At 42.7% G+C, this 21366-nt stretch overlaps 1 protein-coding gene across 4 annotated transcripts in view; it reads left to right on the top strand.

Annotated features, from left to right (window-relative positions):
• LOC124112384 (guanine nucleotide exchange factor for Rab-3A-like) overlaps nt 1–21366 on the top strand; it is a 58600-nt gene that overhangs the window by 24388 nt on the left and 12846 nt on the right. For 2 of the 4 annotated variants that reach the window (XM_046472478.2, XM_046472477.2), the window contains exons 5-8: nt 1775–1852; nt 5735–5965; nt 7267–7395; nt 9950–10029. In XM_046472478.2, coding sequence (XP_046328434.2) covers nt 1775–1852; nt 5735–5965; nt 7267–7395; nt 9950–10029 — 518 coding nt within the window. Of the gene's footprint in view, nt 1–1774; nt 1853–3315; nt 3852–5734; nt 5966–7266; nt 7396–9949; nt 10030–14413; nt 14694–21366 lie in introns of those variants that run through there. The other 2 variants (XM_046472479.2, XM_048383373.1) reach the window with 2 other exon arrangements.

Here is a 21366-nt window from a genome sequence, read left to right as displayed (position 1 = left end):
AAAAGACATTAAAAGATGGTACTTGTTGTTACTCTGTCTGGCGCTCCGCATTAAGGGGCTAAAACAAGGACTGGTCGGCTCGGAGTCAGTATACTGTGTCTGAGTGGGGTATTCATGTTAAACTGCAGCATGCTATCTCAGTGTGCCAGCACTATAAATCGGCATCAGTCCAGACTATTTTAAGCAGCCACACACACACGTGCATGCATGCATATAAGTGCAATAATCTTGGACGTGACGATAAGCCCCATTTCACCTCACCTGATTACCCTCTTCCAAAATGGTACGGACTGGATATAATTTCAGCTGACTTTACAAGGAAATCGAACCATTATGATTGCACAGCCGGGACCGCGGCGGTTTGAGTGACCGACTGTTGGTCAAATATTCAAAGTGTGGCGCTAATTGACTTATGAATGTGATGTGGGTAATAAATAAAATACTACACTCATTCTCGTTACATACCATTTTTATGAAACTCGTTTTTTAAAAATGGTATCTAACGAGAATGAGTGTAGTATTCTCTATATACATCACACATGAAATAGGTGGAGATGTGATATATCAGTATACATTACACTTGTAATTGCTAGAGATGTGATATATCAGCATACATCACACTTGTAATGTCTAGAGATGTGATATGTCAGTTTTCATCACACTTGTAATGGCTAGAGATGTGATATATCTGTATACATAACACTTGTAATGGCTAGAGATGTGATATGTCAGTTTTCATCACACTTGTAATGGCTAGAGAAGTGATATATCAGCATACATCACACTTGTAATGGCTAGAGATGTGATATGTCAGTTTTCATCACACTTGTAATGGCTAGAGAAGTGATATATCAGCATACATCACACTTGTAGTGGCTAGAGATGTGATATATCAGTATACATCACACTTGTAATGGCTAGAGATGTGATATATCTGTATACATAACACTTGTAATGGCTAGAGATGTGATATGTCAGTTTTCATCGCACTTGTAATGTCTAGAGATGTGATATATCTGTATACATAACACTTGTAATGGCTAGAGATGTGATATGTCAGTTTTCATCACGCTTGTAATGGCTAGAGATGTGATATGTCAGTATACATCACACTTGTAATGGCTAGAGATGTGATATATCTGTATACATAACACTTGTAATGGCTAGAGATGTGGTATGTCAGTTTTCATCGACTTGTAATGGCTAGAGATGTGATATATCTGTATACATAACACTTGTAATGGCTAGAGATGTGATATGTCAGTTTTCATCACGCTTGTAATGGCTAGAGATGTGATATATCAGTATATATCACACTTGTAATGGCTAGAGATGTGATATATCAGTATACATTACACTTGTAATGTCTAGAGATGTGATATATCAGCATACATCACACTTGTAATGGCTAGAGAATTTATATATCAGCATACATCACACTTGTAATGGCTAGAGATGGATTTATCAGCATATTTCACACATGTAATGGCTAGAGATGTGATATATCAGTATACATCACACTTGTAATGGCTAGAGATGTGATATTTAGTCAGTAATGGCTAGAGATGTGATTTATCAGTATAAATCACACATGTAATGGCTAGAGATGTGATATATCAGTATACATGAAACATGTAATGGCTAGAGATGTGATATATCAGTAATGGCTAGAGATGTGATTTATCAGTATAAATCACACATGTAATGCCTAGGGATGTGATATATAGAGATGTTGTTATAACTTGGATATATTTATGCTTCTGTCCATGACCAGGAAGCCAACAAGATGGTCCAGGAGGCCAACGTGAAGAGGATGCACACTGAGAAGCTGCTAGCCGAGTCAAATCAAAAGGTTTGTGTGGAACAAGGAATGTAACATATTACCAATCAGAAGACTATCACAAGTGAATCCCTCTAGAGTCCACATCAGGGAGTTTATTAAGAAATGTTGTATGAAGCCATCATCGAAAATCTGAGATCTAGGTTGGAAGTGTTGTGTTTTTGATTGAAGTACGGCAGTGTTGTGTTTAAGATTGAAGTCAGGCAGTGTTTAGTTATTGATGGAAGTATGGCAGAGTCGTGTTTAAGATTAAAGTCAGGCAGTGTTAAGTTATTGATGGAAGTATGGCAGTGTCCTGTTTAAGATTGAAGTAAGGCAGCATTGTATTTAAGATTGAAGTATGGCAGTGTTGTGTTTAAGATTGCAGTAAGGCAGCATTGTATTTAAGATTGAAGTATAGGAGTGTTGAGTTTTTGATTGAAGTATGGCAGTGTTGTGTTTAAGATTGATGTATGGCAGTGTTGTGTTTAATATTGAAGAACATCAGTGTTGAGTTTTTGATGGAAGTATGGCAGTGTTGTGTTTAATATTGAAGTATGGCAATGTTGAGTTTTTGATTGAAGTATGGCAGTGTTGTGTTTAAGATTGAAGTATGGCATCGTTGTATTTAAGATTGAAGTACGGCAGTGTTGTGTTTAAGATTGAAGTCAGGCAGTGTTTAGTTATTGATGGAAGTATGGCAGTGTTGTGTTTAAGATTGAAGTAAGGCAGCATTGTATTTAAGATTGAAGTATGGCAGTGTTGTGTTTAATATTGAAGTATGGCAATGTTGAGTTTTTGATGGAAGTATGGCAGTGTTGTGTTTAATATTGAAGTATGGCAATGTTGAGTTTTTGATGGAAGTATGGCAGTGTTGTGTTTAATATTGAAGTATGGCAGCAGGGGTCCAGAAACGGTCATATGCTCCGGACATGTCCGATTGGGAATCTCAAATGTTCGGTTTAAAATATTGCTTACTCGACATTTAAATTTTTCTGTCCGGACATTTTAAAAAATATTGTCCGGACATGCTTAAATTTGACCGGACATTATCAACAGTTAGGACGGTTCCCTCCCATAACGTAGACCTCCAAAATGCAGACCTCCCAAAAAGCAGTTAAAATTAGCTCACTAATTAATTGGGCCATGCTGGTCACACCTAATTAATGAATGGACTGGTCCACTTCCCCTGCTATGAGGGATTATCAATATGTTGAACCAATGAGCAGTAGTGGACAACAACAACATTGTCTTAAAAAAACCTCCTCCTTTCTTTAATCTGCTCCCGGTACATCACAAATCTTATTCAAACATTACCTTTAAAAAAGCTGTGGGATTTGTGTAAGAATATACCAAATGTTCTCAACCACTAATACTTCCTTCTCTTGTGTATGGTATTATCGGGTATAACATATAAATATATTTGAACATGAGCTTCAACCTCGTCCAATTAAGCTATGGCCGGACTTACGAAAGTTGAGTATGTCTTGTCCCAGAAAGGTGCCCCACAAGTTCTCCTAGACAGCTACACGTATGCTAAGTACAGGACGACATGGGTGGATGACGATGCCCGGTTCCCACCTCGACTGTGGATATACCATGCGACACAAGAGCCCCGTACAAACAACAACCTAGAAGGTTTCCACTCCAGAATCGGCAAGTCCCTCCAGCACAAGCATCCAAACATCTTCAGATTTATCAAACTGATCCAGAAGGTAGAAATTTCGGAGAGAGCGAAACTAGCGCAGATTCAATTTGGACCAGTACTGCCACCCAGGAAGGTTGTCTACAGAGAGAAGGAACAGCTTCATTGCCGTGAACAGACACCCCTTCAGTACCTGGATGCAGTTGGTCCACTGATGATAAACAAGTGAAAATTACTGATAATCATAAATGACAATGAAATAACATTTGAATAAAAAATTGTGAACTCTACCCAGCTTTCTTTCTTGTTACATGGGTGATACCATTTTACTTAAGGGTACAGGGTACTAAATACTGATGCAACCAGCCGTAACGAGTGTTGTTTTGCAGGTCTATGTTTTGGGAGGATACCGTTAGGACTGAGCAGTTTCTGTCTGCAGTTGTAACACAATGAAGATTATCTACACTGACAAGCTTTGTTTGTATTGATTGCTGTAAATACATCGTACCTACATGATAGTCACTGCAATAGGCAATAAACTGAGTTGACACTGATTGGAAAGACTGAGTCGAGGATTAATTACTGAGAACAAAAGGTGTTTACAACTGTATAATTACCTTGCATCATAGATGTACCTCATTATCCTCGCAATGCTACGATACGTAACCTCAGAGATGAAGCGAAAACGTGACGACAGCCAGTCGACTGGATCTGCCAAACCCTCAAAGTCTGGACGATCATTTTGTAAGTCGTGGTTAACATCTTTCACTTGGTTGACATACAATGAGGATTTGCAGATTTTATTGTTTTCAGTAGCTAGTCGTATATTGAATTTTGATTGACCGCCATTTTGTTTTCTGTGACGATCGATATAATTATTTTATGGTCAATAAATAAGTACAGATGAAAAAAGTATTCAAATAACTATTGCTATCAACAATATTTTAGTATTTGTGATTATATTACCGTATTCGACGTATTAAGCGCCCGGGGCGCTCTCAAAATTGGAAATAGTGGGCTCTTATTAGGCTCTTCTAATTCTGGTGAGAACAAAAACAGAGTTGAAAAATTGTAAATTTCGTAGTTTATGCTGACAGCCTGAAATGATACAAAAGAAAAGTATGTACGTATCATACAAGACAGATATATTTTCCAGGATTTAATTGCCCACAATTAAGGGTGCATATAACACACGAGTACGTATTATACACGAATAAATAAGTCTTGTGTACATTGATCAATCGGAAGGGATGCTAATTGGGATTGTTCACTAGCAAATATATCAGCAAATATGGCCATTGGCGCTTATTAGAGCGGGGCGCTTATTACGTCGAATACAGTATCTGTCTTGTTTTTTAAAAAATCTTTAGTTTAAAAAAATCTTTTCCCTTGAGGTCATGTGATAACCAAATATGGGATATAGTCTCGATCCAAATGTTACAACGCATACACTTGAGCAGATACAACTCATGAATATTAATTAGACTGTTCACTACATTAACAGATCGTTATTATCACAGAAATAAACACATGTTTTCCATGGAATTCTAAAATGTTATTTGTTATTAATTGTCCCGTGAATTATACAATTTAAATTTAAACAATTCATAATTCATCATATTATGAATACGTAGCAACTTGTAATGTGTGTGTAAAGTTGTACTAAAATAAGCTACCCTGGTATTTGAAGGGGGCGTGGCCTAAATGTAAATACCGATTGGGATTTTAAATTTTCCGGACCCCTGTACAGCAGTGTTGAGTTTTTGATTGAAGTATGGCAGTGTTGTGTTTTTGATGGAAGTATGTCAGTGTTGTATTTAATATTGAAGTATGGCAGTGTTTTGTTTAATGTTGAAGTATGGCAGTGTTGTGTTTAATGTTGAAGTAAGGCAGCTTGGAATTCAAGATTGAAGTACAGCAGTGTTGAGTTTTTGATTGAAGTATGGCAGTGTTGTGTTTTTGATGGAAGTATGTCAGTGTTGTATTTAATATTGAAGTATGGCAGCGTTGTGTTTAATATTGAAGTATGGCAGTGTTGTGTTTAATGTTAAAGTATGGCAGTGTTGAGTTTTTGATGGAAGTAAGGCAGTGTTGAGTTTTTGATTGAAGTAAGGCAGTGTCGTGTTTATGATTGAACTACGGCAGTGTTGTGTTTAAGATTGAAGTATGGCAGTGTTGTGTTTAAGATTGAAGTATGGCAGTGTTGTGTTTAAGATTGATGTATGGCAGTGTTGTGTTTAAGATTGAAATATGGCAGTGTTGTGTTTAAGATTGAAGTACTGCAGGCTGAAGTAGTGGCCTTGAAGCAACTGGTTCTGACATCGACGCCCAGCTCCCCCAACAAACACCTGCATCCCCAGATTGCGGAGGCCAAGGAGAAGAAGGTCAGCAAGCCATTCTGGAAGACACACAGACGGTCCACCAGTCACCATGAGTTTACCAAGGAGTCTCGACAGGCTGCGGAGGCACAGCAGAACCACGGCTCCATACACTGCAAAGATGTGAGTGTAATGGATACCATGTAAACATCAAACAATAGTTTTCACTGTTAATAATTCAAAGACTTCGCCCCCTAGAGGGTGGGATTACTCCCGATGGAATGGAGGCAGCATTCTTTGAATTATTAACAATGATAACTATTGTTTGATAATTCTTATGAATACTCTACCTCTTTTACATTGTAGCCAGAAACACAGAGGGAATAGGTGTGCTCTGGCTTCTAGCAATCCCTGGATAGTCTGCTGCACTTACAGGGGAACCAAGCCCAAATACCTAGCTCAATCAGTTGGATGTTCTCTCCTAAATCCAGCTTCTAAGGGGTGCCTAGGTGTTGCTCTTAAATAAGCTTCTCTTTCCCTTTGGACCAAAATAGGGACCGAAATCACCTCAATAGGTCCGAAAGTGGAATCATGCCAAGAACCTTAGCACATACTTGATATACTTCCATGGAACTACTGTTACATTTACGTCCTTACAGCCTAGGCCCAGATCTCTCTGATCCCACCAGTTTGAGCCTCTATGACGTCATTTCTGGCTTGATGATGTCAATTAATGTTTCTACGACATCACTTCCAGTAAGATGTCACTTTCACTGATGTCACCTCCATCCTGACATGATTCACGTGACTTTGCAGAGTGATTTCCTGCCTATAACCACTGTCCTGTCTAAACCCAGTTTATAGTGTGCTGACAGGCAAAATTAAAGATTTATGGCTAAGGTGAAATAGAGGGAGTGTATTCGCAAAAATGATATAGGTTGTGACTGATAGATCCAATGGTATTCAGGGCTGGTGGGATACCCTAGTGGTTAAAGCGTTCATGCGTCATGCTGAAGACCTGGGTTTGATTCCCAACTTGGGCACAATGTGTGAGGCCAATTTCTGGTGTCCCCCGCTGCGATATTGCTGGATTATTGCTAAAAGCAGCATAAAACCATACTGACTCACTATCTCCAATGTATTCCCTGTAGGATATGTATACTCAGAGATAGTCTCATGTGTGTATCTGTGTGTGGCTGCTTGTACTAGTCCAGCTTATGCCGCCCTTTATGGTGCTAGCCCACTGAGATACAGTATCATGCCTCAGTTAAACATGGATACCCAGCTCACACACAGCTTATCCCCTTAATGCCGAGCGCAAAGCAGGGTAACATGTACCATCTTGTCAAGTGAAATGAGCTTCAAACATTGTACCCATGTCGGGAATTGAACCCGGGTCCTGGTCGAGAAGAGCGAACGCTTTAACCGCTAGGTTACCTGACCTCCTCGGGCTAATACGAAGTAATTTGATTTGTATGTTTCAGTTTGACACAGCATGTTATGACCAGTTCCTGGGCTGGCGGCAGGACCCGGTGATGGAGTGCACGAGCCCCTTCCTGGCCAGGATGATGATGGAGGACATCATTCCCTGCCTCAACTTCTCCAACAAGAAGGTTGGTGGATTGTAGGATTGTAGGGGTCTCTTTGTATTACTTTGAAGGAGCACCGTCTCCAGGAACACCGTGTTAGATCCTTGTTCTTCCATCAGAAGCAGGGTCTCCTTGTGAGATCCTTGAACTTTCGACCGCCTCTGTGGTCTAGTGGTAGAGCGTCCGCCCGGAGAGAGGTAGGTCCGAGGTTCAAACCCTGGCCGCGTCATACCAAAAGACGTTAAAATATGGTACTTGTTGTTACCCTGTCTGGTGCTCGGCATTAAGGGGCTAAAACAAGGACTGGTCGGCTTGGAGTCAGTATACTGTGTCTGAGTGGGGTATTCACGTTAAACAGCAGCATGGTATCTCAGTGTGCCAGCACTATAAATTGGTATCAGTCCAGACTAGTTCAAGCAGCCACACAAACACACACAAACATGCACGTCGCTATATAAGTGCAATAATCTTGGAGGCGACGTTAAACCCCAATACACCTCACCTCACCTACTTGAACTTTCACGGAGGTTTTCTTGTTTGGCAGCAAGGTGTCTTTGTTAGATTTTTAAACTTCCTTCAGGAACATGGTCTCCTTGTTAGATCTTTGTCCTTCCATAATGGAACAGGGTCTCCTTGTTAGATCTTTGTCCTTCCATAATGGAACATGGTCTCCTTGTTAGATCTTTGTCCTTCCATAATGGAACAGGGTCTCCTTGTTAGATCTTTGTCCTTCCATAATGGAACAGGGTCTCCTTGTTAGATCTTTGTCCTTCCATAATGGAACAGGGTCTCCTTGTTAGATCTTTGTCCTTCCATAATGGAACAGGGTCTCCTTGTTAGATCTTTGTCCTTCCATAATGGAACATGGTCTCCTTGTTAGATCTTTGTCCTTCCATAATGGAACAGGGTCTCCTTGTTAGATCTTTGTCCTTCCATAATGGAACAGGGTCTCCTTGTTAGATCTTTGTCCTTCCATAATGGAACATGGTCTCCTTGTTAGATCTTTGTCCTTCCATAATGGAACAGGGTCTCCTTGTTAGATCTTTGTCCTTCCATAATGGAACAGGGTCTCCTTGTTAGATCTTTGTCCTTCCATAATGGAACAGGGTCTCCTTGTTAGATCTTTGAACTTCTTTCAGGACCAAGGTCTCCTTGTTAGATCGTTGTCCTCCCATAATGGAACAGGGTGTGTTTGTTAGATCTTTGTCCTTCCATAATGGAACAGGGTGTCTTTTTAAGATCTTTGAACTTCCTTCAGGACCAAGGTCTCCTTGTTAGATCTTTGTCCTCCCATAATGGAACAGGGTCTCCTTGTTAGATCGTTGTCCTCCCATAATGGAACAGGGTGTCTTTGTTAGATCTTTGAACTTCTTTCAGGAGCAATGTCTCCTTGTTAGATCTTTGTCCTTCCATAATGGAACAGGGTGTCTTTGTTAGATCTTTGAACTTCTTTCAGGAGCAATGTCTCCTTGTTAGATCTTTGTCCTTCCATAATGGAACAGGGTGTCTTTGTTAGATCTTTGTCCTTCCATAGTTAAACAGGGTGTCTTTGTTAGATTTTTGAACTTCCTTCAGGAATAGGGTCTCCTTGTTAGATCCTAGTCTTTCCATCAGAAAGAGCTTGACCTTGTTAGATTGCTGTCCTTCCATAATGGAACAGGTTGTCTTTGTTAGATTTTTAAACTTCCTTCAGGAACAGGGTCCCCTTGTTAGACCTTTATCTTTCAATGAATGAACAGAGCGTCTTTGTGAGATCTTTGTCCTTCCATAATGGAACAAGGTCTCCTTGTTAGAGCTTGTCCCTCCATAATGGAACAGGGTGTCTTTGTTAAATCTTTGTCCTTCCATAATTTCCCATATTTATATACTTATTCTATCTCACACGTTAAATGCCCACAGTTACACCAGCCTGTACGCTCTAAATTGAGAATGAGGGTGCTGGATATGTCAGGTGATCAGGTCACTTGGGTCATGATGCACAGGATTTTAGTGGTGCGTGAACCATGATCACAGTGGTGATTTGGTGATGTGTGGGATGTGTTTGGGTGAGTGGTGTTTTTGAAGCTGGAAACTCTGTTCTAGGACGTTTCCACACCAAGATCGAAGAATTAGAGGAAATGCATAGTGTAAGATAGGATAAGTATATAATTATTCAATAGAAAATTACAAATATGATTTTAAAGTGTATTTGCTGCTATCAAACATATCAATCAGTCAAGAGTCTAGCTCTATTGTAGCTAGCTGTGGTGCACCCTATTGCAACGGCCTCCCTAAGTGAATGTGTTCTACCTACGTTCTACCTACGTTCTACCTACGTTCTATCTTGATGAGCTTTAAAACGAATCTGTTGAATCTACACCCTATCCCGACGACATATGCCAATCTGTCCTTAACTCAAGTGAGTCCAATTTGCCTTGTTTTGCACATGCTCTGAAAGCATGTGCCATGTTATTTACTTTTTTTTCTCAGCGGAGCAAGTTGCGTTCCAGCTATCTGTTCATGTGTAACATGTCTTCAAACCTGTCATTAATTTCATCTGCATTAAAGGTATGATATTTATATGTATTATATGTTTCAGTTGGCAGAGAGAGTACAGCACTGTGTTGAACATAACACCCTCACAATAGAACCCATTCCGGGGGACAACTCTTACCCCAGGTACAGTACCACTGCTTTATCTGTGGACCCGTGAACATCGGGGGTAGAATAGGTCCTCACCAGCCCATGCTTGTCTACACCCGTGAACATCCTCCATAGAATAGGTCCTCACCAACCCATGCTTGTCTGCACCCGTGAACATCGGGGGTAGAATAGGTCCTCACCAGCCCATGCTTGTCTACACCCGTGAACATCCTCCATAGAATAGGTCCTCACCAACCCATGCTTGTCTACACCCATCAAGTTCCAGGGTAGAATAGGTCTTCACCAACCCATGCTTGTCTACACCCATGAAGTTCCGGGGTAGAATAGGTCCTCACCAACCCATGCTTGTCTACACCCATCAAGTTCCAGGGTAGAATAGGTCTTCACCAACCCATGCTTGTCTACACCCATGAACATCCTCCATAGAATAGGTCCTCACCAACCAATGCTTGTCTGCACCCATGAAGTTCCGGGGTACAATAGGTCCTCACCAACTCATGCTTGTCTACACCCATGAAGTTCTGGGGTAGAATAGGTCTTCACCAACCCATGCTTGTCTGCACCCATGAAGTTCCGGGGTACAATATGTCCTCACCAACTCATGCTTGTCTACACCCATGAAGTTCCGGGGTAGAATAGGTCTTCACCAACCCATGCTTGTCTGCACCCATGAAGGTCCGGGGTACAATAGGTCCTCACCAACCCATGCTTGTCTACACCCATGAAGTTCCAGGGTAGAATAGGTCTTCACCAACCCATGCTTGTCTGCACCCATGAAGTTCCGGGGTACCATAGGTCCTCACCAACCCATGCTTGTCTACACCCATGAAGTTCCGGGGTAGAATAGGTCTTCACCAACCCATGCTTGTCCACACGAGTGAACATCCGGGGTAGAATAGGTCTTCACCAACTCATGCTTGTCTACACCCATGAACATCCTCCATAGAATAGGTCCTCACCAACCCATTCTTGTCTACACCCATGAAGTTCCGGGGTACAATAGGTCTACACCAACCCATGCTTGTCTGCACCCATGAAGTTCTGGGGTACAATGGGTCCTCACCAACCCATGCTTGTCTACACCCATGAACATCCTCCATAGAATAGGTCCTCACCAACCCATGCTTGTCTACACCCATGAAGTTTCGGGGTACAATAGGTCTTCGCCAACCCATGCTTGTCTACACCCATGAAGTTCCAGGGTAGAATAGGTCTTCACCAACCCATGCTTGTCTGCACCCACGAAGTTCCGGGGTACAATAGGTCCTCACCAACCCATGCTTGTCTACACCCGTGAACATCCTCCATAGAATAGGTCCTCACCAACCCATGCTTGTCTACACCCATGAAGTTCCGGAGTACAATAGGTCTTCACCAACCCATGCTTGTCTGCACCCATGAAGTTCCGTCATACAATAGGTCCTCACCAACTCATGCTTGTCTACACCTATGAAGTTCCGGGGTAGAATAGGTCTTCACCAACCCATGCTTGTCTGCACCCATGAAGTTCCGGGGTACAATAGGTCCTCACCAACCCATGCTTGTCTACACCCATGAAGTTCCGGGGTAGAATAGGTCTTCACCAACCCATGCTTGTCTGCACCCATGAAATTCCGGGGTACAATAGGTCCTCACCAACTCATGCTTGTCCACACCAACCCATGCTTGTCTGCACACATGAAGTACCGGGGTACAATAGGTCCTCACCAACCCATGCTTGTCTACACCCATGAAGTTCCGGGGTAGAATAGGTCTTCACCAACCCATGCTTATCTACACCCATGAAGTTCCGGGGTACAATAGGTCTTCACCAACCCATGCTTATCCACACCCGTGAACATCCGGGGTAGAATAGGTCTTCACCAACTCATGCTTGTCTACACCCATGAACATCCTCCATAGAATAGGTCCTCACCAACCCATGCTTGTCTACACCCATGAAGTTCCGGGGTACAATAGGTCTTCGCCAACCCATGCTTGTCTACACCCATGAAGTTCCGGGGTACAATAGGTCTTCACCAACACACGCTTGTCTACACCCATGAAGTTCCGGGGTAGAATAGGTCCTCACCAACCCATGCTTGTCTAAACCCATGAAGTTCCGGGGTAGAATAGGTCTTCACCAACACATGCTTGTCTACACCCGTGAACATCCTCCATAGAATAGGTCCTCACCAACCCATGCTTGTCTACACCCATGAAGGTCCGGGGTACAATAGGTCCTCACCAACCCATGCTTGTCTACACCCATGAAGTTCCGGGGTACAATAGGTCTTCACCAACACACGCTTGTCTACACCCATGAAGTTCCGGGGTAGAATAGGTCCTCACCAACCCATGCTTGTCTAAACCCATGAAGTTCCGGGGTACAATAGGTCTTCACCAACACATGCTTGTCTACACCCGTGAACATCCTCCATAGAATAGGTCCTCACCAACCCATGCTTGTCTACACCCATGAAGTTCCGGGGTACAATAGGTCCTCACCAACCCATGCTTGTCTACACCCATGAAGTTCCGGGGTACAATAGGTCTTCACCAACACATGCTTGTCAACACCCGTGAACATCCTCCATAGAATAGGTCCTCACCAACCCATGCTTGTCTACACCCGTGAACATCCTCCATAGAATAGGTCCTCACCAACCCATGCTTGTCTACACCCGTGAACATCCTCCATAGAATAGGTCCTCACCAACCCATGCTTGTCTACACCCATGAACATCCTCCATAGAATAGGTCCTCACCAACCCATGCTTGTCTACACCCATGAAGTTCCGGGGTACAATAGGTCCTCACCAACCCATGCTTGTCTACACCCATGAAGTTCTGGGGTACAATAGGTCCTCACCAACCCATGCTTGTCTACACCCATGAACATCCTCCATAGAATAGGTCCTCACCAACCCATGCTTGTCTACACCCATGAAGTTCCGGGGTACAATAGGTCCTCACCAACCCATGCTTGTCTACACCCGTGAACATCCTCCATAGAATAGGTCCTCACCAACCCATGCTTGTCTACACCCATGAAGTTCCGGGGTACAATAGGTCCTCACCAACCCATGCTTGTCTACACCTATGAAGTTCCGGGGAACCATAGGTCTTCACCAACACATGCTTGTCTACACCCGTGAACATCCTCCATAGAATAGGTCCTCACCAACCCATGCTTGTCTACACCCATGAAGTTCCGGGGTACAATAGGTCCTCACCAACCCATGCTTGTCTACACGCATGAAGTTCCGGGGTACAATAGGTCCTCACCAACCCATGCTTGTCTACACCCATGAAGTTCCGGGGTACAATAGGTCTTCACCAACCCATGCTTGTCAACACCCGTGAACATCCAGGGTAGAAAAGGACACACCAACCCATACTTGTCTACACCCACGAAGTAAATCAGGGGTATATAGTGTTCTGTTCGTCCGTCCTTCCTCGTTTATGAAGTAAATCGGGGGTATATAGCGTTCCGTTCGTCCGTCCTTCTGTCCAAGCTTTTGTACGGCCCATTACTTTTTAACCATGGACACTAGCTTCACCAAACTTGCTACACACATTTACCACAATGAGTACTTGTGCCCTTTGCTAGTTTGAAGATTCTGAACTTTTTAATTTTAGCCGTTTCCATGGAACCATTAAGAAACTTAAACTTTTAGGGTGGGTGTTTTGTATGGCCCATAACTTTTTAACCATGCACACAGATAAGTATCTGTGCTTTGTGTTAGTTTGAATTTATGAATTCTTTACCATATCTGTTAAGGCTAAATGGAAATTATTAATTTATTGATTTTCTTATATGATATTGTTCCATTTTTTATGTGTTTTTATATCAGCAATTTTGGGTCCTTTTGATAATTCTTCTTATGTAACTCCTCAATCAAATTTTTATTCAAAGGTGAACATGGTGATCACCTTCCTCGTAGTGAACACTGGTAACATGGGAGATTTGGGAGGGGGGTCAATTGTCACTGGAACTCAATCTTAGTTTTTAAAACATTGAAGTTAAAATCAGTTAGAAATATGTAATATTTCCTTAATTAACAAACTATTTACTATTTGTTATTGACCAGCGGGGATAAAGGGGGTATGTGAGCTCTGCTCACTTCTTTCTTGTTTTTTTGTATTTTTTTGTATTTTTTAAAATTATTTTTGCTAAAATTTAAATACACGACTTCACTACTAAAGTTTGCCATTACCACGAAGAGTGTGTGGTTTTAATAACGATGTCTACTGTGTACCACCTTGTCAGAAATTGGATCTCGGCCAAGTGTTCGACAAAGGCGATCGACTGTTCGTCAGTTTAATGTTTTCGTGCATGTTGTTTTTTCTTCCAATTTGAAACCCAAACGATTGTATTATCCCTTGTGGCTGTACCTTTGTTTTCTTGCTAAACCAGATATTAGTCTATTAGGCGATGGTTACATCGCTGTACGTTGAGGAGGATCACTTTCCGTCTCGTTTGACTACTGAGATTCCCGCCTCTGTGCAGAACACGCCCCTGTGCACGTGCCCGCTCCCTGGCTTCTACAGTCGTCTCGCTTTTAAATGGCCAGTGTACAGTTCTGTCGTCTGTATCCCTTCACCTAGATTAACTTTTAGTCTATGAAATCTTATTAAACAAATAATTTCCCTATGCCGATACATCTGTGAAATAAAGCTAGCTAGAACTGGCTAAATATGCCTTGTTTGTTATTGTTGTGACGGCCTCTATGGTCTAGTGGTAGAGTGTCCGCCCGGAGAGCAGAAAGTCCGGGGTTCGATCCCCGGCCACGTCATACCAAAAGACATTAAAAGATGGTACTTGTTGTTACCCTGTCTGGCGCTCAGCACTAAGGCATAAAACAAGAACTGGTCGGCTTGGAGTCAGTATACTGTGTCTGAGTGGGGAATTCATGTTAAACTGCGGCATGGTATCTCAGTGAGCTAGCACTATAAATCGGCATCAGTCCGGACTAGTACAAGCAGCCAAACACACACACGTGCATGCACGTCGCTATGTAAGTGCAAGAATCTTGGACGCAACATTAAACCCCATTTCACCTCACCTCACCTTGTTAGTGTCATTTTTTCTCACATAAAATAACAATATTCCACAGTCATTGTGTTGGACTACGGCCCTTTACTCAGCTTGGGAAGTCAAGCCGTCAACTGAGGGTTGCCTCTTCCCCCAACACGCTTGTTACTCGGGTCATCGCTTCTACAGCGCTCTGAGGATACAGCTACACCTCTCCAGCTTTCTAATGGCGACAACCCTTCTGACCGAAAACACTACAATCGTCGGCGAGGAAGTCATAGCCGACTGAAGACGGATCTTCACTCACAGGATCGTCATCCTTCGCTGGATCATAACAACCGAGTGATCAAGGGATCGACATATCGCCTTAATTCACCATTATCGACAAGACACTGTTCTTGGATGGACATTTTGACAAATCGCACCTCCGTGGATCCACTCAACGTTACACATCAATGCATCAACACATGGACTACCATGTCAACAGTTCACCAGATCGTATCTCGGATGATCGACAGGATCGTCATCCTTTGTTGGATCATAGATGACCGTGGGATCGACAGATCGACATACTTCACCATCATCGACATACTTCACCATTATCGACATGCTTCACCAATATTGACAAGACTGTTATTGGATGGACAGTTCGTCAGATCGTACCTCGGAGGATGGACAGGATCGTCATCCTTTATTCGATCATAGATGACCAAGGGATCGACAGATCAACATACTTCACCATTATCAACATACTTCACCATTATCGACAAGACGCTGATATTGGATGGACAGTTCGTCAGATCTTACTCGGAGGATCGACAGTTCCGCCTCTCCTACAGATCGATACCAAGGGATCTCCCCTCTACGATATACATTGATACGTCAACACATGGATAAATCGATACATCGACACATCGTCCGATCAAGAACTCGTCCGCTAGTATGACTTTACCTCCAGGAAGCCTCAGTGGCTGAGTGGGTTAGATCGCTGACTTTGTGTGCTGGCGATTAGGTCCCTTACTCTGGCACTGTTGGGATGGGACTCAACCAATAAAGTACGAGCATCTACTTTACTAAGATGTTATCCCAGATATAACTTTTGTTATATAGATCAGACGAACGACGGATCGTCCTCAGTCATGAAATCATCATTCTTCCACGGAATCAATAGATCTCTCTCTCATCGTGCATCTGACTTCTATACGCTAACTTGGACAAGGCCTTCGCTGCATTCCATTGCAGATCAGACAATCCAGTTATTGTCATCACGAGCATCCGTCTACGTCTTGGGATACGATGACCTGCACCAACCATATCAGCGAACTTGACCAACTGGTCTCGTTGGTCTTTTACAGGCATAGTCATCTCATATGGCGAGCTTGAGATACCGCGAGCTTGAGATACTGACGTCTCTTCTCTACCAGAATCTTCATGGATCCTGCCCACTTGCCTGCCAGCCATGAATCATCTTACGATACTCTCCAATAACAAATCACCATCACAGGTTATGATGCTCGAGACAACGCGCTCCCCCTATTCAGATTTGAATCGTCGAACAGACGACATCATCCTGAGGCTCAATATCAACGCAGCCGATCTTTATTATTCTGCCTGATATTCCATAATAGTTGGCACGTCTTATCCGCCCTTGCTGTGGTCAACCTACACCATTCTAACAGATGTTTCGACGGGGGAGTTCGTCAGACTTTCATCAATACAAACGGCAGATGTTCGAAGATTTCTGAAGATGGTTTCAAGCATCATACGGGGCTCGCCTAGGTACTACACCGGTTCCTGTTCTGCGCAAGGGGGAATTACACATCACGCCGAAATTGCTGTTTGTAAACAAGACTACCATGCTGACTTTGGTACAGGCTGATCTCATGCGAGCCGTGAGAAGCATTTACAGTAGTAGTCAATGACTATACGTACGGTCTGTCACATCTTCACAACTCCTGCATCGATACCGGAATGCACAGTGCTTTCCGGTGCCTAGGCGATGGAATCCATTGACCCTTCACCAGTTCTACGCATCGCCGATCAACCTGGCAGGACAATCATCCCTCACTTATTCAAGGCGAGAGTTGGTGAATATTGACATTTTGTTTCGGTATAATGTTCCCAATGTTCCCCACGTCCAAGGCATGATTTAGGCTACTGCCGCTCTTCCATGTGGTCCCAATTACCCTTCTTCGTACAATCAGCCAACTGGTAAACTACATCTTCAGCCTCTTTTTTATTCTACTAGAATCTAGATCACACGCACGACCGTCAAGATTTTCCATCGCTTTGGAACACAAATTTTGTGTTATGTGTGCCTGAAAGTTGATCTGCAGGCGAACTCATCTCCACATCAACAACTCAGAAGTTCAACGTTCTACGTTGGTAATAGCTATTACACTTGGGACGACCTCTCCGCTACCCCATTCCAACCGTCACCGGTCAACAGACGACAGCTTGGACTAACACAACTGGAAGGAGAACCACCCTCTTGTCACTGGTGGTACACTGCCCTTTGGAATTGCTTCGACCCATGGCTATGTACACGAGTGACTAAGCCTGTTCGTCACTCAGGAATCCGTAATACATTTTACCTGGACAAAGGGATTCTAGCCCAATTACTCAGACTACAATTTTTTCCCGGAAATCATTAACTCAACTACGTTGGTTAATAAATTATCAGAAGTCTGATTTACAACCATTCAAGGATCTCCATTCCTTGGGATCAAGTCTAATGAGCCAGACACAAAGAATTTCGAAGATGTAAATACGAAATAACAAAACAACTGGAAAAGTACTAGTCTGGATTTGCTAGTTTTATCTCAGTGCTCAATACAAAATGTACTAAACAGGAGGTAATTTGTAGGCATATAGGCATTATGCAAATTAGCCTCAAAAAAAGTTATCAAAACAACAATAAAAATAACAGCTATGTTTATGTACATAATAACAATGACATGTAAGCATAAGTTGTTGTTTGAGAAGGGAATATGTACTTTTACGTTGTGATATTTTGACTTTTCACTATCCCACAATGCCACTCACAAATCACTAACCACTGACAAATCACATGCACGTGGGTTTCAAGCACCTGTTTTTACCTGTCGTCAAGGTGTCATAGGTCATGGACATTCACCTTGATCTTCTAACACCTGGTTATGCTCAGTTTCACAATAGTCTGTTTTGTTCATATTTTTACACACTTTTACATGTAAAAAGACATAAAAACCTTTGATACGCTGTATTTGTGCCAAGGCCCAATTAGTACTAATTGAGTTGTTTGAGTATTTATATATTTTGTACATTAACTGCATTTATTTAAAATCTGAGATCGAAAAAACAGTGTTTTTTTCATTTCCATGAGTACTTTAGTACCAAAACACAATGAGGAAACACCTCTGGTAAAGGACAGTGGAATTGATTGTTTGCGCAGGAACTTGGTTACACAAGCCGGAATACAACAACCACCTATTCATGGATGTCTCACTTCAAGGTCGGGGAGCTCACTTCAACTTGGAAATAACATCAGGCCTATGGTCAAAAGCAGACAGCTCTGCCACATTAATTATCTGGAATACGAGGCTGTAATCCGGCCAATATTTCATTGGACCCCACAGTCAAGAAACCAACGTCTGATGATCGGGACACTCATTTCAACTGTGGCATACACTATACACCTTCAAGGCACAATCAGAGCTCCAGACAAGCTTTTGGTGTTGTGGGTATTTAACCCATGCATTTTAAAATCATTGGGTATCAGTAATTCTATCTGGGTATTCAAATTTCTGTTACCCACTAGTTTTTACACATGTGGGTATTTAAGTTAAATATTTAAAAACACTATTCATCTAGTCCCTGCAAACTGGTGTCGTGTGGTTTTGAGAGCTTCATAGGACTCAAAAATACCACGATACTTTCACAAGAAAGTGTAATGGCAAATGATCGTGATGTAACTGTCATCGTGGATTTTGGCAAGGTTGACGGAATGCCCTTATATAATTTCAAAACAAGTTACTGATTTGCTAATCAGTAATCAGTAATACGCAGGGTTACTTCACAATATTTTGATGATACACAAAAGTTTTATTTTTGTAGCTTATCTGTAATGTTCGTTGCGTATTTGATACGCTAGGATTTTATTTGTGTATGCGTATTTCTGCATTTCTGATTCATATTTTATGCAGATACGCAGCTTATCTGGAGCTCTGCACAATGGAATCAGAGACCCTCCTGCAGTGGTAGACAAGCTCAACTTACCGACAGAGGCAAGACATATACAGAGAGCGGCAAATGGATTAGCAGACACCTTGTCCAGACCAGCCAGACTATCACCAACAGAATGGAAGCTACGGCCGAAGCATTCCAACTGGCAATAAAAGAAAAGGTTGTCTACTAGTAACCCTATTTGCATCAGATAACATTGTGTTACCGGCGCCGGACCCACTAGCCTGATCAGTCGATGCTCTGACAATATCATGGGAGGACCTAAACCAGCGTTTCCCCCACCAGCCTTGATACCACGGATACTACAAAGATTCTACACACGAGCTACCTACAACTGCTGTTGGTAGCACCTTCTGACTGACAAGATCTTGGGTTCCAGAGTTCGTCAAACTGGCAGAGATTCAACTACTAAGACATCCAAACTGGTCACATCTACTGCATCATCCCTCCAATCAGGTCCATCCAAGACCAGTATTATACTAACTTCAGGTAAGGTGTATATCAAGAGCAGTCTCGTAAGAGGATTTTCCATTAGAGCAGCTAAGGCAGCCTCCTTAGCACTTCGTCAATCAACAAGAATTTCTGTGATAAATGGAAAAGTTTTTTCCAGTTTGCAAGATCCAGGGTTTTCTGCAGCCAAGCTACTATGGATGCAGTACACTATGGAAGAAGCAGCTGACAGACAACTACCATTCCTAGATGTAAGAGTACAGAAAGACAACGATAACAAACTCCACTCCAGTGTCTACCGTAAACCAACCCATACCGATCAGTATCTGTACAATTCCTCTAACCATCCACCACAAATCAAGAGAGGAATTATCGCCACCTTAGCCCGACGTGTTGTCAACATCTTTTCTACGCCACAACAGCTACAAACTGAACTCAACCACCTCCGCCATGTCTTCACTAACTTCAACAATTATCCTACCAGCCTAGTTGAACAAACAGTCAACAGCATCCTCAGCCCCAGAGAGCGGCCCCCACGACAACAGACAGCCTTTTTTTTTCATCAGCGCCTACGTAGGAACAGCCAGCCACCAGATCCGCAGACTGCTCAAACACCACTCCAACATTGATACAGTATTCCAGAGAGGCAGGACAATCCAGAACATCCTCAGTGCCAATGGCAGGCCCCCTACATCAAAGAAAAAAGACCCAGCTGGTGCCGTATATCACATACAATGTGACTGTGGTGACTCCTATGTAGGGGAAACATCCAGGCCCCTACCCATTAGAATAAAAGAACACAAGACCTCAGTACAAAAAAATGACTCAAAATCAGCCATATCCGACCACACCCAAACCCACCCCGACCACAACATCCAGTGGAACAACATCAAGATCCTGGCCAACAATCAATCAGACTACAAAATCAGGAAACTCCTAGACGCCATCTACATCAAAAGGATCCAGCCAGCAATGAACAGAGATCAAGGCTACTACACCCCGCCTGCTTACCATCACCTAATTGCTCAATCCCTATGTCCATCCAAATAATCCACTGGCTTCCAATCATCTCTATCAGTCTGCTTGCTGACTCTGTGTCCATGAGTCATCTACTGGCTGTATTTTTCCGTCACTTCTCCTGGCTGATTATGAACCACTTGTGGATAAAACCTCAAACTTTACATTCATGACGATCTTTCTGCTTGCACTGGCTCCTGTAGCTCGTGTTAGAGGGACTCTTGCTTAGACGTCAGTTGAGTCCGGTTCCAACCTCTTCAACAAGATAAGCATTCAAGGACAACCGGATTGTCTTTTCGGCCTCCACCACTCATTGATTGAGAGCTGATGTCATGGAAGACATCTCACTGTGCCCAGCCTGAGCCTACCAGATCTACTTGACCGGACCATCCGTCGCTGTCGCAAGCAAGTTTTTCATCCACTTGTCGACAGCTGCAACTTCTGATTATCTCGAAACCACCATCTCCACTGGCTGTGTTCTATCATCCTTAGGGTCTACACCTTTGAATGACTACCACCCCAGCTGCTTCCAATCCTCATGCAACAAGGGCAGTGACCTCCACCTTGGCGTTGCATAGTAGTGCACACTCTCAGCCATCATGGAGGGATATTATGGCGTTCTGATATGGTCTTTACCTCCTACT

Source organism: Haliotis rufescens, unplaced genomic scaffold (genome assembly GCF_023055435.1).
Source record: "Haliotis rufescens isolate VD_foot unplaced genomic scaffold, xgHalRufe1.0.p SCAF_48, whole genome shotgun sequence".
Lineage (NCBI taxonomy): Eukaryota > Metazoa > Mollusca > Gastropoda > Lepetellida > Haliotidae > Haliotis > Haliotis rufescens.
Note: the sequence above shows the minus strand (reverse complement) of the source record. Positions and strands in the feature narration are given on the sequence as shown.